At 40.9% G+C, this 26,277-nt stretch overlaps 2 protein-coding genes across 4 annotated transcripts in view; both read left to right on the forward strand.

Annotated features, from left to right (window-relative positions):
- Positions 1-1,816: 1,816 nt before the first annotated feature.
- Positions 1,817-4,818, forward strand: LOC106949402 (PI-PLC X domain-containing protein 1-like). 2 transcript variants are annotated; one of them, XM_015035631.1, is made up of 7 exons: positions 1,817-2,108; positions 2,190-2,314; positions 3,083-3,207; positions 3,288-3,419; positions 3,577-3,744; positions 3,829-4,012; positions 4,128-4,817. In XM_015035631.1, exons 2-7 carry the CDS (start codon positions 2,239-2,241, stop codon positions 4,367-4,369), a joined length of 927 nt encoding a protein of 308 aa, XP_014891117.1. In that variant the 5' UTR covers positions 1,817-2,108; positions 2,190-2,238; the 3' UTR covers positions 4,370-4,817. The 2 variants fall into 2 exon arrangements, with proteins under 2 accessions (XP_014891117.1, XP_014891119.1); XM_015035633.1 differs by lacking the exon at positions 1,817-2,108 and having other exon boundaries at positions 2,224-2,314; positions 2,563-3,207; positions 4,128-4,818.
- Positions 4,819-5,269: 451 nt separating this feature from the next.
- The window catches only part of spata20 (spermatogenesis associated 20), a 42,459-nt gene continuing 21,451 nt past the window's right edge, over positions 5,270-26,277 (forward strand). Inside the window, exons 1-15 of one of the 2 annotated variants that reach the window (XM_015035636.1) lie at positions 5,270-5,579; positions 7,384-7,512; positions 7,599-7,663; positions 8,113-8,267; positions 8,356-8,499; positions 9,685-9,886; positions 10,085-10,215; positions 11,320-11,424; positions 12,342-12,416; positions 14,156-14,368; positions 14,494-14,686; positions 15,825-15,993; positions 19,438-19,646; positions 24,386-24,585; positions 26,093-26,173. In XM_015035636.1, the coding sequence (XP_014891122.1) occupies positions 5,374-5,579; positions 7,384-7,512; positions 7,599-7,663; positions 8,113-8,267; positions 8,356-8,499; positions 9,685-9,886; positions 10,085-10,215; positions 11,320-11,424; positions 12,342-12,416; positions 14,156-14,368; positions 14,494-14,686; positions 15,825-15,993; positions 19,438-19,646; positions 24,386-24,585; positions 26,093-26,173 (2,277 nt within the window). In that variant the 5' untranslated portion in view covers positions 5,270-5,373. Of the gene's footprint in view, positions 5,580-5,653; positions 5,739-7,383; positions 7,513-7,598; positions 7,664-8,112; positions 8,268-8,355; positions 8,500-9,684; positions 9,887-10,084; positions 10,216-11,319; positions 11,425-12,341; positions 12,417-14,155; positions 14,369-14,493; positions 14,687-15,824; positions 15,994-19,437; positions 19,647-24,385; positions 24,586-26,092; positions 26,174-26,277 lie in introns of those variants that run through there. The other variant, XM_015035637.1, reaches the window with a different exon arrangement.

The following is a 26,277-nucleotide window of genomic DNA, read 5'->3' on the forward strand; positions in this document are numbered from 1 at the left end:
CACTCCGTCTGTAAAAAAAATCAAGAAACTGTCAGGTTTACAGTTTAACACCATATCCTTTTACAGACAATTGACCCTACAGTACCCTCAGGTACTCTGCAGCCCTTCCCTCAGATTATGTTTTCTTCTCAGGTGCTCAGCAGGTGTTACTAATCCTGTCTTTACATGTCAGGTCGCAGCTTCTTAATCCGTTCAGCTGCTGTTCAAATTCACCACAGTGTAACACTTCAATCTACCGCCAAGACACCCAACTCTCTATTCTCTTCTCCACCTGGTGCCAGATAATCCTAGACTCTAAACTAAAAACATTTGATGTAAGAAACACTTTTAGAGCAGTAATGACTTTTTCTGCAACAGATTGCTCTACCAGAGCAGCTCATCACTCCTGACCCTGAGTAGATTTAGGTAGATTTAAACTGAGAGACAAAATATCAATGTATTTTGATGGTATCAAAGTACTTTAATACTGGATAAGGTCAAAGAAAAGCAATTCTTTTTCTGTTTCTCATATGGTGATAACCTATCACGCATCCAGTCAAAATTAGAGCCAATAATTTCCTGAGTCCCAAATATTTTGTGTAAAATTAGGAAGAATTAAATTTCTTTCTTTGTAAATTTTCTCTGTAATTTACAGATACTTTACACATCAAAACATCTACTCACCATGTTTCAAATAGACTCAGAAACATGTAGAACTTTTTCCTTTTTTTATTAATTTCTTTATCCTTACGTGACAGTAAACTGCATGTCCGCATGATGACTTGTTCATGAAATTACAACATGCAAATGCTCAAAAAGACCCACATTCCAGGACATCTCTGCTTTAAAGTTAGGCAATGCTGCACCCATGTAATAAGTGGTTAACCTTTGTACGTTTTTGCTTCAATTATGAAATTTAAAAGCATTTTTTCTTCTGCATTATGCATCTTCAGGAGGTACTCCAGTGAGTCTGGGGCATGTTCCCAGCAGGACTGAAGACTAAATGCGTCCCAGGATTCCCCGGTGAGAGAGTGGGCTAGACTGACCCCCTCCTCAGAGGGAGCCATCGTTCTGTCTCCGCTCTGAGTAATGGGACTTCTCTCTGTAGCTTGTTGTCCTGATTGCTCGTTTTGCTAAAGAAATATGTGCTTTTCTTGAAAATTTCCTCTCAAAAAAACAGACTGAAAGGGCAGAAAAGCCCGTCTCTGTCAAACTGACATCTTACCTGAACAACAGCGGGCCAGTTTGTGTGTCAGTGCTCTGTCAGTATCATGAGGTGTTTGAGGCAGACGATGGAGCAGTGAATGTTTTCGGTCACTAGAGGGCAGTACACTGCATGCAGCGCCTTAAAATGTTGGAGGCCTGCTGCACAATTTAGTGCATTAACATGAAGTAGAAGGAAAATGACAAATGGTCTTTCTTGTAGGTTAGGAATAAAAATCTGATAAGTTTGGGGAATATTTGCTTATACTTGGTTTGACCAGAACCTTTGATCTATGTGTAAAATACATGTGGTGGAAAAACTGTGACTGTTCATCACTCTAAAGATTGTTTCATCTGTTGTACTACTTTTTGCATGGGTACTAAAAAGAAATCTGCCCAGACTGAGCAGGGATTGGTCAGCTGCCTGTGACAGCATGATGGGGGGCGGAGCTTTGGTTGTGGCTCAACCGGTCCGCCACACACAAATATGTCATTAGAATTTCCGGAGCTGGTCGCCTGATAATCAAGGAATTTTTTAAACATCCAACTTGTAGGGCTGTAATTCCAAGTAGTTCCTTTCAGCTCATGAGTTAAAAAAAAAAAAAAAAAAAAAAAACTAATTTGTGTGTAGAGACACTAAAGCTGAGTCCAGATAAAACATGATGTAACCAGGAGCTGCTATAGTGGCAGAGTTTAAGTTTGAAAGCTGAAAGACTTGTTCTGTGTGTTTGGGCAGGAGAGGTAGAAATGATTGTATGAGGAAGTTGCACAGGAAATCAGAAAAACCTGAACACCAAACGGGAGAAACAACTGCTTCTCTCCTCCCACAATGGTTCAGACAACAGTAACAATTCAGCCGTAGTAAGTCGCAGGTGCCCTGTCAGACCTGACAGAATAAAGGAGAAGGAGAGGTCTACTTCAGCAGGGTGAGTACAACCTGGAACATCCCCATTTATGTTTATGAGTTTGAACAGGTGAGGTTTACTCTTGGATTTTTCTGTTTTCAGGAGATTAGGAATCAGATTTGGGTCGTTTGATACTAAAAGAGGAAAAACCATGAGCTACGCTGATTGGATGTCGCAGCTGCCAGCTGAGCTTCACACCATCCCTCTGTTTAAACTGGCCATACCAGGTGGGAAACTCCGGTTCTGTCACGGTGCCAAGAACGTAATCATGATGAAAGAACGTAGTTTTGTTTTCTTTATCAGAATCTAAGCTGATTCTAGTCTAACTTCAAGTCTACAGGAGTAGCCCTACCCTAGAAGTTTAGAGTGCCTTAAAAATGGAAATCAATTGAATTAATCTTGTAAACAGTCTCCATCACTTTGCCGAAATACTCACAAGCCTTGAACTTTTTTGCGTTGTGTTACTTTTCAACAGCAGGGACAATGAAGCGGGTCAATGTTGATGAAGAGATGGTCTCTGTTGGAGTAGGGGTGTCCAAAGTGCAACCACAGGTCTATTTGTGACCCCTTGGGGATTTTGCACGACCCACAAGTGCAACTCTCCAATGAGTGCAATTACACTCATAAGTCCTCTACTGCTGTTGTTGTGTGCATTTGAGGGATGGAATCAGGTTTAACACGCTACACTACACCAATTAGTTCATGATCTACAGAAAACAAAGTTTGTTTTCTGGAGTTCTCGAGAAAGTTATTGGGAAATTAACTAATCTTGTAAAAAAAAAAAAAAATTATATTCTGTGATTTTTTTTTTTTTTAAATCAAGTAGAACCAGAGATAGTGAGTTTTTTCCCCCAAGCTATAGTAAATTCAACATTTTAGAAAACCAAATTTGAATACGAGTGGTATTCAAATTTATAGGTATCTACAGTAATCTGTAGATACCTATAACCCAGAGCAGTAGTTTTCCTACATGATCTTTCTTTTGTCATCCCTAGGAAGCCATGACTCGATGAGTTATGACCTGGACATCGACTCTAGAATCATCGAGCCTGAGAGACTGAGGAGGTTCAGCAGAATCTACTGCCTGCGGAAAATCATCCACACTTGGGCAGCCACGCAGGTAAGGAGCGTTTTTAACAGCAAATGTATTTCTGAGAGTGATGGAAAAGGGGTTTGAATTGCAAGGTCTTTTGATCACAGGAGGTGTGCATAACTGAGCAGTTGAATGCTGGAGCTCGCTACTTTGACCTTAGGATTGCCCGCAAGCCAAACGACACAAATCCCACCAGGCTTTTCTTTCACCATGGCCTGTACACCCGAACTGATGTTGAGGTAAACATTAAATCTCTGAAGGGTAAGCGTGGACCAAAGTGTAAATCCTTGATAAGTCATTCATGTTTCTTGGGGGTTTGTTAGCTCATTGTGTTAAATATAAGGACATTTAATTGAGTGTGGCTGTGTATTCCCTCCCCCAACCCCCTAATTTCAGACTGTACTCGGGGAAATAAACATGTGGGCAGAGAGTCATCCTAAAGAAATCATCATCCTGTCTTTATCCCACTTTGAGGGGTTTGACAAAAAGATCTCCAGACAACTTCACAACCACCTCATCACCTTCATGAAAAATCTGTTTGGAAAGAAACTCCTCCCGAAGACGGTAATGTTTTTGCTGACCATCTTTTGGTTATAAATCTCTCAAAAGTATTCCTTTTTAAGGGACAACAATAATGTGTCACCACAGAACTCTCCCACCCTGAAGAGCTGCTGGAGTCAAGGCAAAAACATAATAGTCTCATACGACAACATACAATTTATACAGCCTGTGTTATGGAGAAAAATAACTTATTACTATGGCAACAGCATGGACCGTGCAGTAATTACAACCAAACTCTCTCAGGCTTTGGAAAAGGAGAAATCCTTCAACTGTGAGTATTCCTTGCTTCTACAACCATTTGTTGGCTTGGTTCCCTTTTAGTGACGACTTGTGTCTTTACGCCGCGTTCCGTGCCTCGGAATACATCTGTGACCCTTTCTGTCCAGATTTCTTTGTCTGTGGCTTGAATCCAACCCTACCACATGACACCAGAATCCTCAGGTACATCCTTCGCATTTGTGACAACTTCACCAACGTTGTGCGAAGGGGTCTGCCAAAATTGCTGCGGTGGGTGAACCAGCAATACGACAAGACGCCAATGAACATCGTGGCCTCAGACGTAGTGACTCGAGATGATTTCGTCGCAACGATTGTGAAGCTCAACTTGAAACGGGCAAAAGGACGATGAAAACGTGTCTACCCGTTTTATTTATATGTTTATTTTTGTAAAAGATTGATTTTTATATTTATCAAGAAGACTTAAAAAGTCACTTGATGCTTTACTTGTTTCTACGCATATTGTTTCTATTCTTGAGCGACATAAATACAGCTAACCTTTGAGTAAATTGGCCTCAGAAGGCAAAATTTTAATTTAACAGGGTTTATGCGCAATTTTTATGTAATTTCCATAATTATCCTGATTCTATTTCCTTTTTGAAAGAGTTGTCAGTTCTGAGAAAATTAAAAACATTTATTTTCAATAAAACAGTTTACATGGGATTTGTTGACATTTCTACAACTTCAATGTGACGCCAGAAAAAGGAGAGAAGTAGAGGAAGACAAGCAAAGATAGTGAGGTGTGACTCAGAAGAAAGGAGAGAGAAGAAAGTGAGGCAGTAAGCAAAAAAGGAAAGGCATAAAGAAAAGATACACAGAAGGAAGAAAGGCCACAGGGAATGAAAGAAAAACTTAAAGAAATGATATGAGAAAGAATAGAAGTAGGACATAAGAAAGAAAAGAGAAAATGGGCAGAAAAGAGTTTAAAAAGAGGACGGACAGAAAGAAGGGAAGAAATGGCACAAGGTGGGGAAATTGGTACATAAAAGCAGGACAGATGGAAGGAAAGCAGGGAGAACAAGGAAGGAAAGAAAGGACAGACACAAAGAAAGAATGGAGGACGGAAAGAAAAGGAAAAACGGAAGGAAAAAAACAGAAGCTAGTCAATGTAATGGAAATTGAAATATTTTTCAAAACTTCTAATCTTTCTGTCTATTTTGCCAAACTGAAAACTCTGAAACCAAGTTCAATGCTTCGTGTGAACTTTTTTACATTTTTTTGGCCTGGAGCGCTATCTTGTGTCGAATGAGGAGAATGCAGCAAGAGAATGTTTCCCATGCATGGGAGTGTAGGCTGTTGTATGTCAATAAAGCGGCTAACGCTAGCGCGCTAAAGTAATGCACTTAGTGGATTAGGATGTTGAGACAGGCATGGCGTTGGTCGGCGTTTAGAGACACTCGTGCGGGGACCGCACTCTCCGCGGCTGCGTCCTTTCTGGCAGCTGACAGTCCGCGGCGGAGCTCAGCTGGTCCCACGAGGGGTTTCGAAAACATTCCCCATCCACTGAGAGGCAGCTCACAGCTACTCCTCCAACCACAGTCTGTGTCCGCCAGCTACTACAGGTAATAAGGCGAGCTCAGAGTAATTAAATAACCTTCCTGTCAACTGACAAAGAGAGGAAGGAGCGCTCGATATTTTACAGTGCGTCATTGTCATTTTGTTCCTTGTGGAATTATAACAGTGGAGAGTTAGCGCCACTTGAAATTCCATGTCGAAAACAGGTATTTAACATGACCAAAACGTTAGCTTTTGTCAAGAGGAGTGCACTGCTGAACAAAGACGATTAATTCAAGTTGAAAGACCCTTTCCTTAAATTCGGCATAGATAAAAATGTTACAGCACTTATCTTCAGTAGCACGCGTTAGCTTTTGTTACTGGTTACCATGAGAACGTCCAGACGTGTCTTCGCTAACACTGAGAATTAGCTATACCGGTGCGATTCGCATGTCAGAAATTCGTATATTCTTTTCTTTTGTAATGTAAATATTTCGGCCGACAGGAGGGAGTAGACTTAATTTGTCGTAAGGTGTACGCTCATACTCACACGAGGGCGCATATACACCTGCAAGCCCAGTTATATTAAACTGTAAAACAATTAAATGGAATTCGATAGTTCGCTTACCTAGTACTGCGCAAATGTGAAATGGGTTTTGTCTTGATATGATTTGGCTCATATCGACACCTATAGCTGTTAACGTACTGTGAATATAATTGCTTTATTAGATTATGCATTCTGCAGAAACATGGTGGTAGTAGTGGAGTGGTGTGGGACTTCCGTTTCAGGTACTGGACGAATTGTTTTATTTGGGGAAACCATGAATTTAACATGCTAGCAGAAAAAAACAAAACAAAACAAAAAACAATGTCCAGTCATGAGATTTTTTACCTTAAGCTCAGGCGCACTAGGGTTACAAAGTTATGTAAAGCGCTTCAGGAAGCCCTCTTTTGGAAGGCTAACAATAATCCGTTCTGCAATGAAAATGATCCAAAATTTCTCAATGCAATTTAAAAGTATCATTGCCAATTATCGCAAACACTTGAAGGCAGCTGTTGCAGCCAACATAGGTGTATAAATTTAAATAAATTTAATTCGTTCACACTGCTGCAGCAGTCAGTCTGGCAACGAAAGTGAAAAGGCCTCTGACTGGAGGCTGTTGCTCTGACTGTCTCATTGAGTGGCACAATTCTAGAATGAATGTATAGCTAAAGGCTGAGTTGATTAATCTAATTCATCTTGATTAATTGATTATTGCAATAATCAATTAATTAATCAACTAATTTAGTAATCAATTACTAAATTGGCAAATTTGAAATCTCACACAGTGAGCAGTGATTAAGCCAAAACTCAAACTGTAAAAGACGTCTCCCATTAAGCAGCGTTTGCAATTCAGTTATAAACCCAAAATTAATCAACAGATTAGTAGGCCATATTTTTTTTTAGCTGCAGATGCATGTTTGCTACAAATGATCAAGCATTCATTCAAGAAATTCTGTTATTGCATTTTAAGCAAAAGTTTTGTTTTCTTACTAAAAAATGTAATTGAATTATTTGCTTATTTGCATATTTTAATGCATTTCAAATATTGTGTAAAAAAAAAGGGCTTAAGTGAAAATTTGCAAAATATGCTTTTTTTTTTTTTTACCTGATGAATTGATTAAACATCAAAAATAATCGATAGAATAGTCAATTGATAAAATAATCGTTAGCTGCAGCCCTGGTAGAGTTATAACCCCAGTTAACAGTGTCCGTTTTGCATTTTCCGTTTATACATGTCAAAGTAATACACAGTAGTACCAAGTTTGTATATTGAAATAAAGATAAAACTACTGGTTGTTGTAGTGGCTGTATTGTTGCTGTGCCTTCAGTCCGTCTGTGTTCCTGAGCATGGCATCAGGGAGTAGCGATCCACCATCACCGCATCCCAAACACACAAACCGGTTGGCCAAAGAGCGGTCGCCATACCTGTTACAACATGCACACAACCCCGTCGACTGGTGAGGCCCTATAAGCCTGACATTTATTCATCTTAATAAATTTGTATGTTGAAATGTGATTTTGCTTGTTTTGTCTGTTTTTGCAGGTATCCATGGGGACATGAGGCGTTTGAAAAGGCAAAAAAGGAAGACAAACCCATCTTCTTATCAGGTAAGATGTTCAATTCAACATTATTATTATTATTATTATTATTACTTAAACCCAGATGATTGGATTTTGTTGCATTTCAGTCAGCTCAAAGCAGAGAATCTCAAAAAAATGTATCAGTTGGGATTCTTCATGGAATAACATAAAGAGACTTTAATTCAATTTAATTTCATCTGTATAGTGCCAATTCACAACAAATTTCAACTGATTTAAATTTAATCATAAATACAAACATACCACTTGTTCCCAGTTATCAAACTGGGAACAGTAAAATTCTGTCAATTAATTATTCAGAGTAGCTAACGGGCTCTGATTTTGTAAGATTAAGTCAATATATAACCTTCACACCACTTATCAAAAGATTTACATTGAAGTGACAAAATGCCTGTTCTCAGCACTCTATTTGCTAAAGTTATGCCTAATGATTCTATATGATCGTCTCCAACCACCAGTGGGCTATTCAACGTGCCATTGGTGTCACGTTATGGAGAGGGAGTCTTTCAAAGATGAGGAGATTGGAAAAATCCTCAGTGACAACTTTGTCTGCATCAAACTGGACAGAGAAGAGAGACCCGACGTGGACAAGGTCTACATGACCTTTGTGCAGGTTTGTGTGTTTCTTAGACTTTTTTTCTCAACTCAGGCTGTTTTTTTTTTCTGCATTTGGTTGTTTTATTTATTTATTTTCTTGTCAGGCAACAAGTGGGGGTGGAGGCTGGCCCATGAGTGTGTGGTTAACTCCCGACCTTAGACCTTTTATCGGAGGTACTTACTTTCCCCCGAGGGACCAAGGAAGAAGACCAGGCTTCAAGACAGTTCTGATGAGAATCATTGAACAGGTGGCACCACTTTGTAGAAACACTCAATAAGTTAACCGAAAATATTAAGAAGTGACTTAGATATTAGGCGTGCACCAATAGATCGGTCCTATTTCCTGAATTTTGGGAGAACAGGCCATACTTGTATGACAAACAGGTCTTATCTGCCTCCCTCTGCAAATGTCTGAAAATCTGCCACTGTCCCTTTTTCCTCTGCTGTGAGCAGGCAGACCAGACCACGGTTAACAATTGTCACTTCATTGTTGCCAACTTGGGAACTTTGTCTCTATATCCAGCGACTTTTCAGAAAAAGAAAATCAATATCAGCTAAAGTCAGAATCAACAGGTCAGGCTCTTCAAAGATCGGTGATGGGCCAGAAGACAATCAGTGCACCGCTATTTGTAGACATGTTGCATGTCATTGTTTTCATCCAGATATTTTGTACATGTGCACAATGCTGGAGGGCAAAAAAACTACTCATTTACATGCCATCTATAGCTGCGCTGCTGCGGTACAACAGTTCCATTAGCAAAATGAAACCTGGATATAAAGGTGTTATTAATTCAGTGATGTGTTCCACAACAAAAGGAAAATAACGCTGAAAAACCATTGAAGAATATCTCAACCACTCTTATTCTTCTTTTTTCCTTACTGTCTGTGGCAGCTATGCTACACACAGACTCGTTGCCGTGGCAGCTGACAACAGCTCCACTAGTGTATCAGGATTAACCAGCAAAAAACACAAACATTTCCCACAAAAAGAACACAACACTTGCTGTACTGATGATCTGTCAGAGTGTGTGTGTGGATTCCCTTTAACTGAACTGAAACATGCCAAATTCTGCAGCACAACTACATGTTAAGGTTGTCAAAGTCAAGCTAGCTTAACCGGCCTACTTCCCTTACATTGCTATTTTTTTTTTAATTAGAACTTTTTTTCTAACATGTGAAATATGATACTCTTGAACCTTATCTGGACGTCATAGTGTTTGCAATTAGTAGCCAAGTACTGCATCCCTTTTCCTTTGATACGTCGCGCTCATATTTAAGATTTAGCACGTATTGTTGACAATTTGACAGCTAAAACCAATTACAGTCAATGTTATTGCCCTCCAGCAGGGAGCTGGGGGCAGGATCTTGCAAGCGTGACGTCACAATGCAATGTGTTCATTTAGAGGCTCTGAAAAGTGGCTTCCTCTCTGCAGTGGCAGAACAACCGAGCGACTTTAGAGTCCAGTGGTGAGAAGATAATCGACGCTCTAAAGAAAGCCACAACCATCACTGCGAACCCAGGAGAAAGCCCTCCCTTGGCCCCAGACGTTGCTAATCGCTGCTTCCAGCAGCTGGTCCACTCCTATGAGGAAGAGTACGGAGGCTTTAAAGATGCTCCCAAGTTCCCCTCACCAGGTAGACTCACCTGGAGCCAGAGTGCTCATCTGCAACTCTCCAGTTTCCATTTGTCCTGATGGTTTAGCTTAAATGGCTGAAGAAAATGGCAGCTCTTCCCATCCTCTGTTCTGTTTTCACCATAGTTCAGATCTGCTTCACAGATGTACTCCAGCTGGAGGAGAACTCATGTGAGCTGGTCTGTCTGTCCCTCTACAGTGAATCTGATGTTCCTCATGTCTTATTGGTCCGTGAATTGCTCCACCTCAGAGGGGGTCGAGGCCCTCCAGATGGCCTTGCACACACTCCGAATGATGGCACTGGGAGGCATCCACGACCACATTGCACAGGTTCGTATCCATTCTGGGAACGTAGGAAATTATTCATACATGAATGTTTTTCAAATTTATCACACAAATATTGTGTCTTCTGTATAAAATCAGTCATGTTATTGCTGTAAAGCCTATATATCTGTCTATAGCAGCATCAGACAGCAGGCTGGATATAAGAAAGAGCAAATTAACTTTGTGGTAAAATTTGCTAAGGACCAAATGGTAAAGTGTGTTTTACACTGTTATGTAATGAATGTGATATTTTTGTTGTGGGCAGAATTCAGTTTATTTTTCAACCACAGATTCATAAGAAATGCCACCTCAAGGCACTGTACGTTACAAACTGATCCAATTCCTATCCAGTTGTATATGAACCCATTTTGGGTCAAATTTAACCTCTAACAAATTCAAGTCATTTCAATACAACCTAATCATTTAGTTCAACTGGAACCTGATTACCATCCATCCAATCAGACAACCGTACAATTAATGTCAGTTGATTACGTTTATTTATGCCAACTGCTAAAAAAAAAAAGTTAACTACCTTTGGAAACTCAACCATTTGCATGTCCTTCCTTACTTGGATATGTTTTGTGTACATCTAGTAAATATGTGTAAAAAGCCTTAAAATAGACATTTTTTAAAATTGCAGCCACATTGTTTTGTGTCAAAAGATTTAGAAGAAAATCCAACCTTTGAGTACTGTGCACAGCCCCAATTTACTACATTCTCCTGTAATCCCATAAATCCCTCTCAATCTGACCAGAGCACACAGTTCCAGTTAAAAGTCTCAGTCGAGTTCAACAAACTCCATGTTCACAACTTTGACAATAGAACATTTAGGGAGACCTAACTTCTAAAAGTTATGGGGATTCAGTGACCCCAAGATGCCACTCTGTGCTGCGGTTCTCCAGCCAAGAGTTTACTGTAGATGTATTATTTTTTAGAAACTTTCCTTCCCCTTCTCCTCAGTGTGTTTTGTGGTGAGATAAATATTAGTCGTTAAAAGCCCAGTGAGACAGTTAGAGCCTCATTTTCTTAGTCATGCAGCACTGGTGTTAGCTGTATGTCTTTTCTAACAGTTTTCCTGGAAAGGACCTCATTCTGTGGCTGTTTTTCCAGGGTTTTCATCGTTACTCCACGGACTCTTCGTGGCACGTTCCTCACTTTGAGAAGATGCTGTATGACCAGGCTCAGCTGGCCGTGGCTTACATATCTGCTTTTCAGGTTTGGGTTTCTCTTCAGAATCAGCCTTATTGACCAAGTTTGTGCTTACAAACAAGGATTTTGACTTCAGTTTCACATGCTCACACTTTATAGACATTAAATGTGAACTTCATTAGAGGAGATAAAATCAAAGTAAGTGTGTATGTACTTACACTCATATTTTGCGCAACATATATTATAGAATAGTGCCCGTATGTGTGTTTCTGTTTCACAGTAAAGTAGCTGCCTACTCTTTCTGTAAGGTGTCAGTTGTGTTTGTCAGAGAAGCAACATGGGAGATGAAACTTCCTTGATTTTGCAAATGATGCTCTGTAACATTGACCTGAATGTAAAAACCCAAACGGTTTGTGTTCAGGATGGCAGTGTTGTAGACCGTACCTGATAGTACACTGTACCAAGGTACTTTTTTCGTTGCAGTAGGAACAACAGTCTCTGCTGGAACTTCTTCCCAACAGTGTCTTTGTGTGACAATCACTACAGATCTAGAGAAAAGATGGATCCTAAAAATGGTCAGCGAACTACAGCAGACAGAATGTTGAGGACGGTAAAGAAGTTACTCACAAACTCCCGAGTGTGAGACTTGGGTTTCACAATTGATGAGGTTTTGTTTTGTTTAGGATTGGGTAAAAACTAGTTGAATCCGAGTCTCAGAGTTTGTGGTATCTTCCCCAGAGTCTGCTGCACTGACCCGTTTATTTTTTGGTGTGTAGACTCAAACTAAATAACAGAGACCAACAGACACGAGCTGAAATACAGCCACATATACATGCTGTGTTTAATGATGATATACAAGTAGCCTGAGCTTTTGTAGGGTTCTGCTGGGAACATCCTGTTGATGAATCACAAGACGATACCATTAGTGGTCAAGCTCCGGTTGAATCATAGCCCTCATGCAGGTGTTTTCCCTTCTTTTCCAGGTATCAGGTGAGCAGTTCTACGCAGACGTGGCTAAGGACATACTGCTGTACGTCTCCAGGGACCTGAGTGACAAGGTGAATCATCGACAGCTCGCCTGCTGCTGTCTTCTGTGTGAAAACTGCCTTAGTTGCTCCTGAGTACTTCTAGTATGTTCGTACGTCCCTTGGGGCCCTGGGTGGAACATTGCTGACAAATCCTGTTAAAGCCTCGCTCTCCTGTACAGGTCAACCTTTCTCCTCTTTGATTAATGAGGGGACAGTAGTCAACAGAGCATACAATTAAAACCATACTGTTATTGTTGAATTTTCTGAGATTTATGAAGTAATTATATTCTAATGAAGTACCATGCCCAGGGTAATTATCTGTAGACTCTCTCCACTTTTTTGTGTGACTTGCTGTGCTCTTCCTTTAGGGAGGCAGAGTCCCTGAGTTCTGCTAACTGTTTAATTACATTACAACCAGAGAGCTTACATGGCTTTGTAGATCTTTATATGGCAGTAATGTTAGTGCTTTCTTAGGCTTGGATTAAGAGCATTGTTTCTTCGGCAGCCAGACATAAGATGTAGGAAAAGTATTCTCACCCCTGGAAGATTTCCAAATGCAACTGCAAAGCATTTTCTTCTGGGATTTCATGTGAGAGACCATCAGGAAGTGGCTCTTAGTTTGAAAAAGTTTTACTAATAAAATTTGAAAATTAGTTTGGGGCTTTGTAAATGGCCCCATGTACTGATTAAAATCAAGTCCTGCCAATTACATTCAGAAGTCACCTACTTGATAAAATATGCTGGATAATCTCAGGCTAACACTGGAAGAAAAAATATTAATGACGGCAAAAGACTTGTAACATCACAAGTTTTGAATAAGTGCATGACGTGATAATAAGAAAGTTAAACAGCAGAGGGAACTCCTAAAAGTATTGGTCTATGCATTGACAAAAATAATAAGAATTATAAACAATTATTGCGAAAATGTTTTTGGAAATATTTTATAAGACCCAGGAGGGAAGCGGGTACAGCTACAGAAATAACTTCTATCTGCATATTTATGTCTTAAAAATTCTGTCATTGTCTTTATAGTGTCATTATTTATTTATGTTGCTGGTGATATTTATTGTCCCCTCTGGTAAAAATTTGTAAGAATTGTTAAATCTTAAAATGCAGTTGTCGCTTTTTCCCAATATTTGACTGAATTTTTAAAATATATCGTCTTTAATTTTATAACATTTATTCAGTGGGGAAAAACATCTGCTAGGAAATAATTATTTTGATCAAAATCCCTGGTTGCAGTATTAGTGGTACACTGCTCAAAAAAATAAAGGGAACACTCAAATAGCACATCCTAGATCTGAATGAATGAAATATTCTCATTGAATACTTTGTTCTGTACAAAGTTGAATGTGCTGACAACAAAATCACACAAAAATCATCAATGGAAATCAAATTTATTAACCAATGGAGGCCTGGATTTGGAGCCACACACAAAATTAAAGTGAAATGTTCCCTTTATTTTTTGAGCAGTATATTTAATTGTCATGTGTTTTATGTTTTGGATCATTATTTTGATGAAAGACCCAGCTTTCACTTTAACAGTTGCCACTGTTTAATGTGCCAACTGTCACAAAGTAGAAGTTTCTAGAAACCTTTTTCCAGGTATTTTGTTGTAACTGTTTTTTATATGAACATTTTTGTCCCCAGAAAATTTCTGTCATGGTTGATTCCTCATAATTTTTTGATGGATTTATTTATTTTAGATCCTTTTAGCACATCTTTACCAATCGTGTTAATACATTAGCACTGTTTGCGCTGCTTTCCAGTCTGGAGGCTTCTACAGTGCAGAAGATGCTGACTCCATCCCAACACCAGGGGGGCTGGAGAAGCGAGAGGGGGCCTTCTGCGTGTGGACGGCCTCAGAAGTGCGGGAGCTCCTGCCTGACGTGGTAGAGGGTGCGGTTGGAGCCGCCACGCTCGCAGACATCTTTATGCACCACTACGGAGTCAAGGAGCAAGGCAACGTTGCAGCTGAGCAGGTCTGACTGTATTACTTTAATATTAAGGCTGTATCTGCTTTTGACAGTTTCCGCTCGTCGACATGGCGACCGTCACGGGCGCTAAGGGTCATTGTTGGTGAAGATGTTATGCTCTCTATTGCCAGGACCCACACGGGGAGCTGCAGGGGAAAAATGTGCTGATTGTCCGTTATTCAGCGGAGCTAACAGCTGCTCACTTTGGCATCACGGTAGAGAAATTCAATGAACTCATGACCTCAGCCAGAGGCAGAATGGCAGAAGTGAGGCAGATTCGCCCGCGACCCCACCTGGACACCAAGATGCTGGCTTCCTGGAACGGTAAAGTCCAAGTCTGACAAGGCAGCGAAAAGTAAAAACAGCAGATCTCAGATTTCAATACCTTTTTTTTTTTTTTTTTTTTACTGATTGTCATATCACAACCAAAACCTATAATCTATTATATTAGGATTTCATGTTATCAGCACAAAGCAGTGCCTAAGCGTAAAGTGGAAGCAATATTTTCTACTTTTTTCCAACTGTTCTTAAATCTGAAATGTGTGGAAACTTAACACTGACTCAACATTTTGTTGGACCTCCTTTCGCTGCAATTGCAACTATTAGCCTTTTGGGATATGAACGTTGGGGTGTGTTTTTGCCTACCCAACCCAAAGATTGGATGGAAAACATCCATTGACATCAACTTGCAAACACTGCAGTCCATCATCATGTTTATCCTTGTTTGTCCATTCAGTGAAGGATTAATAGTGGAAAGCCGTGTTTTGTATGGTTTCCATTTTGTGTCATAACCCACATCAGATGACAATCTAGTGACATACCCTGAAGTTCGCATTTGTGATGAGACAAACTATGATAAAGTTTTTTGAGGTGGAGAAAAGGCGAATCATTTAATAAAACTGTTGTTTTTCCACATTGACATGGTGCTAATTTTAACGCTCCTTTCCATTGTTTTGCCCATCATCTATAAAAATGCAGTTAATTACTAAGCACATGCATAAACAAACAGTCATACTCACCCACAGGTTGGGTTCCTTCACCGGATGTCTCCTGACGGTATGTTAGCGAGGTAATGAGGCCCTGCCATTCCGAGAACTTTCCAATTAGTCCCGAGCCTCTTCTTCTCCTCTCTAATGAACAAACTCCTCCATTAATCACCTGCCCGCCGCCGCCGCTGCACTTTGAAGACCGGGCTGTGCACCATTGGCTTTGATACTCTACATGAAAGAGGTGTGGAGGGACGGAGGGAGGAAGGAAAGGATGTAGTGAAGGATGAGAGAACGTGGGGAAACTTCAAAGAGAGAAATAGGGGTTTGGGGGCAGAAATAACTGCGCTGGGACTTTTGGCACAGGCTACACATTGGCACCTTGGCAAGGGAACGTGATGTTTTAACATGAGATGGAGTTATTTTGGAGCTAATCACCACCACAAGCATCGTTATTACCGCTTCCTCCCTTGCAGGCCTGATGCTGTCCGCCTTCGCTCGGGTTGGAGCCGTGCTGGGGAACGAGGTGCTGCTGGAGAGAGCGGTGCAAGCAGGAAACTTCCTGAAGGAGCATCTGTGGGACCCCAATCAGCAGAACATGCTCCGATCTTGTTACCGCGGAGACCAGGTGGAGGTGCAACAGATGTAAGATACAGTACTTTAGCTCAAAAATGGTATAATAAATAATAAAAAGCACATTTCACCTTTTTATAAAAATATTCAAGTATTCCATCAAAAAGATGTTTTTTATATTAAAACTGTAGAAAGCTATGAAATGTTCATGGTTTTTTACATGAAAACAGGCAACCATAATATCCGGGTAAATAAGTTTTCAGCTGTAACGTTCCATGCAACCTGTGTTTTTATCCAGCAGCTCGGTTATTGGATTTTTCAGGCTGCATATTTTAACATGATTGACTTTGTTTTAATTTCATTTTCAAGTCCTATTGAAATTTTAATTTCTCATGGCTGAGACAAGAATTTTTCTTTTTACTCTTAATTTTAACTAACTAAATTAATATCATTCAGTAAGTGTATTAGCAAGTTAATATTTTTATTCTCAGAACACACCCTTAAAGTCAAGAACTGACTCTCTTGTTGATCCAACACAACAGCTTCAGTTGGCCTTGTTCCGTTGGCCAGCAACTGTGGCCCAGTTACTGTGAATGAGTGAGTGTGAAATGCTATCGAATCAGCAGAAAAATGTGCCAACAGTCCCACAACCTGCTCGATGGAATATAATCAATTTGAAACACATATGTGAACAAATACACACTTTGTGCCTAAACGCCCTGGCCTTGTTCCACAGCGCCCGTCTCATTCATTACTGTCCTGTTCAGAATGGTGTCGTCTTCGAAAGTGTTTACAGAGGCTCATTTCTCAGACCTGATTCAGCTTCCACACGTACCGGGGCTGGTACGGGCCGCGAGCCCATTTACCAGAAGGATTGGTAGGGGCTGAGACTAACTGGGTTAATAGGATGTGGAGTTGGTGCTGTATGTTTTCTGGGGCTCCTTCCTGCCAACCGAAAATTTAATGCATTTACGTCTTTGAGGAGCAGAAGGAAGGTAGAGGGTAATTTTACTTTGGTAATCAATCAATCAAATTTTATTTGTATAGAACATTTCAGCAGCAGGGCATTTCAAGGTGCTTTACATAATTAAAGAAAAAAAATAAAATTAAATAAAAAATAAGATCAGCTGTTTTGTCACCAGTAATGTCATATGGAGCTGGTTTGCTAAATATGAATTAGTTCCCAATTAGCCTGGAAATTGCCTTCCTACGCAATTCAATTTCTCCCGTCGACATGGATTTCTTCAGTAGAATTTCAACCGGGCAAATCAGCAAACAGAAATAAAAGTTGTGAACGATGACTTTCGGTGCTAGTTTAAAGAATCCTGCCTGTAATTAGAAGCAACAGCGGAAGAAGTCAACAAAGTCGTTCAGCTCATGTTGGTCACGCTTCCAAATATTGACCAATTCAAATTGAACCAAGAGGAATGTTGAACCCTCCCGCTGTCTTAGTGCGACGCTCAGGAAGAGCACAGCAGATGTCCTGGTCGGACAGCGGGGAAGAGAGGAGGCGGTGGTTGTCCAGTCAGACCGTCAGTTCCATAAACCACACTAAAACTTGTAAAAGCACATGCACCGTCAGTACAACCCCGCCGTCCAAAGGACCCTGGCTCTTAAGACCGCAGGAGGGTTGAGACATTTTATTGCTAGCAAAGGTGTTGTCCAGCTCCACACTTCTCTCTTCACAGTGGGGTACAGTTGTTTACAACACACGCAAATTCTGGTAAGCTTCATAGCTTCATAACCCCTTACTTACATCATGAATAAACATAAGCGATTGGGTAAAATCAGATCCAATTGTTTAAACTTCAACAGAATCTCGCTTGATGCACAGAGCTGCCACCTTGTGGTTGTAGCATGTACTATAAGCCATCTTCTTGTGAACAACTTCTAGTGTTGCTTCCACCTTTTGCTAGTAGCTGCATGCTTTTTATGAAAGTACTGAAGCCAATTCAAACATTTTTTTCAAGTATTTTAATTTATATATTGCAACAACTGCTTGAAAATGTGAATATCAGTTCCCCCTCCTGAACATTTTCAACCTTGTCATACCCATCCTGATTTTTGCTGACTCCTTTTAACTTGACTGATGCCGCAACCGATTTCTTGTCTCACTACAGCGTGACTTCATGGCTTTTTATGACCTCTCACAAGAATGCACTTCATCTCCTCCAAATCGCTTTTAGGTTTTCACCCTCTCCGCCATCAGCCTCACCTGACACAGCACTATCTGGCCTCCTGTCACAGTCCATCCTCGTGCACTCACTCATCTGGAGGGTGGCGTTGTGAGAACTGGAAGGACGGGGGACAGTGGAATAACAACAGTTTATTAAAAAGTGGTGACTCAGTACTGACAGTGAGGAAGAAAGTACTTCAGAATCGGTATCAGCCGTACACAGTTGTTTTAGACATGGAGAAGAAGGGATTGACGACTCTAAAGAATTTGAAACAGAGATGTACCGTTTGGTTTGTAAATGTGTTTCTTGACTGAATGGATTTTGCTAAGCTCAGATTTCCTATTCATCAAAGCATGAAGATTAATGGGAAAGTTCTATTAACTCGATAGATTTGTACAAGGAACTACCAAAACTTAAACCTGCCACAAATTAGAGGAAAACACCATCAGTGTTCACTGTGAAGCCCAGCTTTCCATTGGCCAAGAAATTAACTCCTACTCCATAAACAATAAGCTCCCCACTGTCATCAACTTAGTGACTATGTCACAGTGTCAGTCATAAAATAATTGTTATTGGTCAAAATCGGAATCGCCAAATCGGGCTTTTCAAAGATTGCCGCTTGGCCGGAAAACTGTAAACTGTGCATCCCTAAAACCAACAGTCAGCTGCTGGATTGGTCTTTCCAAAACGTTGTTGAAAATTTGTGGACTTAACTTAAAAGCTGGGTCTTTGTATAAATAAAACTACCAATTTAAATGAGCTGTACCAATATCGCCCAGCGATACCATCAAATATTCAGCCGTTAAACAACCATGAGGATGAAGTCCAACTTCTTAAGAGAGGTTTAACCAAATATTAACTGGGGGGAAATGTATGTAAAATAAATGTTGTCATGTGCATATAATTCTTGTCCAAAAAGTTGCATAATCACATCATCCTTGACAATAAAAGGTTTAAATAAATAATTAAAGGTCTCAAATTTTAATGGTATTCATGCCCTTGATGAGTGTGTATAACGTCTGATTTAGAGGTGTGCTAACTATTTGCCGCTCTGTCTTTTTATATATTATAAATCATGTCTGTGGTGGACATATAAAAGTGTATCTTTTTCTCTGCCCTACCTCAGAATGTGTTTTTTTTTTTCTGGATTTCTATTCTGGTTTGCACAGACAGTTACTGTATAAAATGTGAAGTGTAAAAAAAAACAACAACCCCAAAAACAAGATCCTGAACTAGTTCACTAGTGGAGCTCATCAAAGTGCTTTTCCACATTGCTCCAACGATAAATACTTAATGATTAATGTCCTCGTTTCGTCTTTTCCCTCTGTGCGTTGCCCAGATCCCCGCCTATCTGCGGCTTCCTGGACGACTACGCCTTCGTTGTTTGTGGCCTGCTGGACCTGTACGAGGCCACGTTCCAGACGGAGTGGCTGCGGTGGGCCGAGGAGCTGCAGGCCAGGCAGGACGCGCTGTTCTGGGACAACCAGGGCGGAGGTTACTTCTGCAGCGAGCCCAGCGACGCCGCGGTTCTGCTGCGACTGAAGGAGGGTGCGTAATGGCCTCGCTCATTATTTGCATTAACGAGCAATTGAACAAGTCTGCCTTAATAAAGGTGGCTGACGTTCAGAGATGACCAAAACATCAAACTTACCCTTTTACTGAAGAGCAGTCCTATCTAAACTCTCAGGATTTCCAAATGTATCTTTATAAAAGCTCCTTTTTTTTTTTTTTTTTTTTTTTTACGAATAGCTGAGATGTTTGATTTACACTATCTGACAAGTGGAAGAGGTGAGAGATATGGACAGAATTTTATCACAATATTTTGTGGTATAAAAGTTATGATAATTAAAACTCTTATTTTTTTAGGTAATCGTATGGCTGTAACTGCATATCACAGCATTTATAGCACCACAAACACAAATATTGCTCTAGAAAAACATTCCTATATTAAAAAGGCTTCTTCAGAATGCCAGTTACTTTAATATCACTGAACTACACACAGTAACTGCATTGAACCATATTTTTAAATTTACTGACATTTATTAATGCTCCCGTTGAACAAACTGGAGAAAATCTATCTAGCTTTTTCTTGTCTATGAAGGGTAAGTGTAAATTTATCAGCAGTTTGCTGGATGACGCTCATGTTAGCCACTGGTTCGCTTCTGTTGCCAACCCTTTGTACACTTCTGTCATCCTACAGGTCTTGAATTTTATTCATTATGGTCTTAAAAACGCTTAAAGTTGACTTGGTGAAACTCGCATTAACCGTGTAGCAATGCTTGGTGCAAATATTGTTGAAGATAAGCCAGCATCGTTGGTCGGGGCTTATCTTTTACCTCGATGTGTTTTTAACGTTTCATGAGGAGTGCTTGAAACTCTGCCTGCATCAGTTTTATGTAGGGGTTCGTAGCTTCAGGGGTGAAATATAGAAAGGATTGATGGACAGGCGGATGATTAGAACTCCTGCTGCAGTGGACCTTTGTGCTTTCGCCCAGTCTGAGGGATGGAGAGTGCCGAACACTGATAAATTCAAGGTTTGAATTGCACAGGCACTGCAGATGTCTGCGCATCGCAACGGTTTGGCTGAAACAACCCTGATGAAAAGCAGCGGTATGAACAGATGTCTGTATTATTGGAACAACAGACAATTTGACGGATTGTTTTTGTCAGAAACTCACTAATTTATTCGTCCATCATGAATCTGTTGCTTCCCCACTGTTACCCTATGCCATATTGATCGTTTCAAGCTCAGAGGATCTGGAAGACTTTACTGTAATATCCCTGCCACTTTCACTCATTTGCTACACTTCAAGAAAAGAGGCTGCCAGCAGAAGATGGATGGACTGATAGGTGACTTGATGAAGGATAAAAGATGGGAGGATTATTGAACTCCTCCGTCCGCCGTAAGAACACTAGCAACCGCCAGTCACTCATGGCGAACCTCTCTGCCATAAAAAGCCCCTACTACACTGATGCCCTGCCTCTCGAGCTGCTTTGATCACCAGAGCTGTCAAACTCGTCTCCAGTCCGTCTCTCAGTCCATCTGCTTCTGACAGATTGGAACAGCGCCGCAAAGTACAGCGGGAGTCTGAAATCAACTTCCTGACTCTGCTCCTGTCGTCTCTCACTAACCTCCTTATTTTTTCCCTCTTAATTTGTGACTCTCCCCGCATTCTTGACGTGATTTTGCAGCCTTTCAAATAAGAACGTATCTTTTGAATGTTACGGGCCAGTAGGTGAAAGCTCAGATATGAATATAAATGGCCATAACCTTGATGTGCACTCCAGCCTGTCTTCGGATGCTAGCAGGCCGGAGAGGCTGGCACCTTGTAAACACACTATTGTTTACCTTTGATCAGTCGGGTCCAAGCTTCTGGTTTGGATCTAGTCATCTTCCGCATTCAAATGTATTGTTTTCTCTGTTGTTTGTTTAAGGTACACTTGATTTGGTGCTTCTATATTTGTTGTCTTTTTCCAGGATCAAGTTATCGACAAAGATATCCTATCATCTTCAAGTGCTGCTTTTGTTTTTGTGCTTCCCATCAGACGTACTCCAGGCTTACTTCTTCTGTGATTAGCCATCTTTCTTTTATAAAGTCATTGATGACATTCCAGTTTGTCATAAATTACAGATTTTTGTCATAAATAACCTGCTATTGTTTTTTTTTTTTGTCACACTTTAGATGTGTGGTGAAGCGGGACGTTTGAATTCAGTTCTGTGAATTGTGAATCTGTTGAGCTCATTAGGAGCCACTTCTCAGACCAATGCTGGTAAAAACGTGAGTAAAGGGTTAATAGAGGAGCCATGTTATGATGACTTCCTGAAGGCGGAGTTTCAGAAAGAGCAGGAGTTTTTAAAGAGACAGAGACCCAATTTTAATGCATTAATTTATGAAGTCAGATTTCCTTTAAGTCATATTTGATACATACAGCATTTTTATATAAACTGAAGGTAACATGATTATGCTATGAAGTGGCTCTCTGTACCTAGAAAACACATAGTACTGCTCCTTTAACCTCTCATCTGTTCGTGAATTTTATAGATTTTATACTTTTTCAACTGTCTTATGGAAAATAACCAAAAAAATCAGGACACACACTGTACAGACATTGGATAATTAAAACAACTCTCTCTCTCGTTCCAATACGAAGTCATTGATAAACATTCTGCTGCCGTTAACTTTACGTGCTCCCCTCTCCAGTCTGTTTGTACCCAGCTGTGTCTCTTTCCTAGATCAGGTCATTGTTGCCATTAACTTTCTCTTACAAGTTTTTCTGACCCCTGTCTCCTGGTAAGCAGTACATATATCACACATGAATGCGTGTAAATATGTAAACGTGTGCCCAGTTTGTATTTTATTGGAGCTGACACGAGAGTGGCTTCCCTTCTGAGGGGACTCGCGGTGCCATTACGGCGTCTGCGCTGCGTCGGGTTGAAAGCCATTAACGACGCGGCGTCGGACGCCTTTCCCAGCAGCGTAGCCTGTCAGCTGTAGACAGATTACCTCCAAGGCGCTGCCTCTGTGCGTGTTCGAGCCTTTGCCAGACTCCCGTGTGTGTGTGTGTGTGTATGTGTTTGTGTCGGAAGAGGAAGGTTAAAATCATCCACACTGTCTGTCCTGCTTTTCTTTGAATTTATTTTCAGTTAGCTGAGTTTCCTGAGACTGCAAACTGTTTCTGTCTCCTGAGGCAGCGCTGCACTTTTCAGACGTTCTCCCAGGTGAAAGAAATATATTATACACGCATCAAGTTAGAGTACACCAGGTTAAAAAAAAAAACTGTTTTATGACTTTAAAACTTGATGAAAGTGTAGGCAGTGTTTTATTCAATGACTGTATTCTTTGTCGATGGCAGCAGCAATTCCCTCCACAACTCTCACTCTCTCTCTCTCGGTGTGCGTTTGCGACCTCCTTTTGACGGAGCTCCTTAAGCGAAGGAAAACGTGACATGTGGAAAGCGACACACTCGCCTACCAAACCCTGGTGTGTGTACTTGAAGGTTTGTTAGAGTCTTCCCCACCACGGGGCTCACAAAGAGCATACAGCTGGGTGAAATCACGCTTGTTCTGCAAGTCTCTCATCCGTCGGTACGCACGTGTCTCTTTGTGATTTTTAATTCATGCTTGTCACAAAAACGAAGGAATATGCGTTTTGTAGTTACGTTCATGTGGCTTCGGCTGAATAATTCTGTCGGGTTACTGTTGCTATTTTTAGGTTGCGTACAAGGTACGCAGTCAGACGTAAAAATGGCTTTGGATTCTGAAGCACTCAGAAACACAGGCATTATTTTGAAATGCAGATGTGCTGAGAGGTCAAAGGTCATTTGTAAATTGTGCCCAAGCTCTAACCAGACCTTGGTGTAAGATGAGAACCAGTTACTTCACAGAGCACATCTGTGAAGTAACTGGTTCACATTCACCCCTTATAGCTGTGGGGTGAATGTGTGTTTAGGGGAGGATCGAACACAAAACACACTTTTTTAAGGTCTTTATGATTATATGAAAACCTTGGTCAGAGGGCAACAGAGAATGTCAGTAAAAATAGCTTGTTTCTTTTCAGCAGTCATCTTAGTTGTAATCAAGGATTCTATCAACATAACGTTTGGTGTAAGGTCTTGGTTATCCAGGACGTGGTAATCCATACGTGGCAGTTGGACTTGATTCATTTTTTATGCAGCAAATAGCTGAAATGGTTTCTAGTGTTTCATCAAATATACAATTCTAATAAAAAACACAACAGAATGTGAATTCCCACTACAAGATTAGTTGTAGTAGTTTCAAATTACATTTACACATTTTCCAGTGTTGGTGGAGAAAAAGTTCCACATTTTGACAGATTTAGATCCGCTGCAGTCATCATGCTAGGGCATTTGATGGCACTGTGATTGTAGCATGTAGTTGAAATGTGCACGCACCTTTTGACCACCATCTTCCAACTCATTGGTTTTTATCAATTGATGGTTAGTCGATCAATAGAGTTGATCAACTTTAGATTAATCAATAACTTGTATCACTTTCACTGGGACTTTCTGTAGGTCAGTGGGCCAAACAATATACCAGATCAGTACAGAAAGGGTTCACGAGACATAAGAATCAATCTTCTTCCTTGACCGTCGCTGTCTCTTGACCTAAATTCTACGGCAAACCTGTAGGGGGAGCAAATGAGACGATGGCCTAAGAGAGGAACCACGATTCTACAGTTTATATACAATTTGTTCAATGAGGAACGGTCAGAGGTCGATACCTATTAAAGGCTTATGAAGTTGTTGAACCTCACTGTGTGTCACAGATCAGGATGGAGCAGAGCCCAGCGCCAACTCCGTCTCAGCTTCCAATCTGCTGCGGCTGTCCCACTACACCGGAAGACAAGAGTGGCTCCAGAAGTCCCAGCAGCTGCTGGCAGCATTCTCTGACCGGCTGACCAGTATTCCCATAGCTCTGCCCGAGATGGTCCGGGCTCTCATGGCCCAGCACTACACACTTAAACAGGTACGCTGCTTCGTTACATCAAGATCAAGACTTTTATTCGGTCGGTTTAACTATTCCCGCTGTACAAGATTGTTAATATTGACAGAGTAGTTATCATAGACCACTGTGCAGTTCCCAACCCATCTGTTTCTCATCTGTCGGTCGTGAGGCCTGAAAGACAGCTAAGCTGGGGGGGGAGCGGGTTTGTTTACCTGAATGTTCCCTGGAACTCATTTTCATGTCCGCCTACTGAAAGTAGTCAGTGTTTCTGCTCGCATGACAAATGGAGCAAGCATAATAGACACGGCTTTTACCGAGTAACAAAAACTGAACAAAACATTATGCAGCACGAGAGGAAGAAGCTGTTTAAACAATGAGCGTCTGCGTATTGATTGCGCTGGAACATTTCTGTTCGGGAACGCTGCAAAGAAGAAATGCATCACTGAAAAAAAGTAAAAAAGAGGAAGTTCTATTAGGGAAGGAGTGTAAATAAGCAGGAAGGTGTTATTTTAGTGAATGATTGATTCATATGAACTGTAAATTCTATGAATTCTATGAACTGTTCTTCTGGTTTCGGTTTCAAATCTGTATCTTTTTGACATTTCAATCTCAAGATTGATCTTTCCATCTTAGGTTTTAGAGAAGGTAATCACAGTGCAGGTGCGATCATGACTGATGTGGGATTTCACCAGTGTTTTAAACAGCTTCTGGTTCATTTAGAGTGAACCATGATTAGCAGATTCAAACCAGGCCTCGGAGCTTTCCCCTCATCCACCAGACATAACTCCTGGACAGTTCCTCGAAGGAAAACACAACTGAAAGAGCAATTGCTTTTCTTGCAAATACCACACTCAACAGATGTATAGGAATTTCCCGTTCGCGTGATTTACAAAGCCAGAAAAGCGAACCGCATTTTTTCCACCTCATTTCAACTTCACCAGGTTGTCTGAGGACAAGCCCGCCCACCAGGACGCTCGTTTCATCCCTGGACACAAGGATTTATTTTTTTTCTTCTCATGTTATAGCTGCCCCTCTTTTGCGTTTACTGGGTTATTTGAGCTGTTAAAGTCGGGTTACATAATCGAGTGTTGAAATATTAACATCCTCAGTTTAGCCTGAAACCACTGAAACCGGGTTGCTAGCAGGACAACGTTGCTTGGTCACGCGGTGGGAAAAGGCTTTAAAGTGAAAGCAGCAGGAGAACACAGATGGAGATAACGAGGTCTGACTGCGGGTTTGGGTGCTTCCTGTCCGTCATACATGACCTGCAGGGGATGTCTCAGGTTGATGGGGTGAAAGGTAACGAGCAAAGGATTCAGGCAGTTTCAGAGAAACCACCTGCCTCCCTTGTTAGTGCTACAAATAAAGCTCCGACCTGCACCACCTCTTTTCCCTCTTCCTTCCTCTTATAAGCCACCTTTCAACCCTGTTCTTTCAGTCGTGCACTCCCCCATCTTATTATTTCATTGTTTTTTCTTTGTGTCACATTTTTATTGTCTTCCTTCGTGTTTTTTTTCCTCTCTCTCAGATTGTGATCTGCGGTCAGAGGGAGGCTTCGGACACCGCAGGGCTTCTTGCAGCAGTCAATTCCCTCTTTTCACCGTTTAAGGTAAATACTCAGCTTTTGTCCAGAACCTGCAGTGGTTTACAACATAGCTATATTTCATTTGTGTGTGTCTTCCCTTTCCTGGTTAGCTTAGGCACACAGTATGG

The sequence above is a fragment of the Poecilia latipinna genome, unplaced genomic scaffold (assembly GCF_001443285.1).
Source record: "Poecilia latipinna isolate Pla-1442-1.1 unplaced genomic scaffold, P_latipinna-1.0 Scaffold341, whole genome shotgun sequence".
Taxonomy (NCBI): domain Eukaryota; kingdom Metazoa; phylum Chordata; class Actinopteri; order Cyprinodontiformes; family Poeciliidae; genus Poecilia; species Poecilia latipinna.

Coding starts and splice junctions, on each gene's coding strand:
- LOC106949402 (XM_015035631.1), top strand. CDS start 2,239: ATGAGCTACGCTGATTGGATGTCGCAGCTGCCAGCTGAGCTTCACACC. Junction 3,208..3,287: donor ACACTTGGGCAGCCACGCAG/GTAAGGAGCGTT, acceptor TTTTGATCACAG/GAGGTGTGCATAACTGAGCA. Junction 3,420..3,576: donor ACACCCGAACTGATGTTGAG/GTAAACATTAAA, acceptor CCCTAATTTCAG/ACTGTACTCGGGGAAATAAA.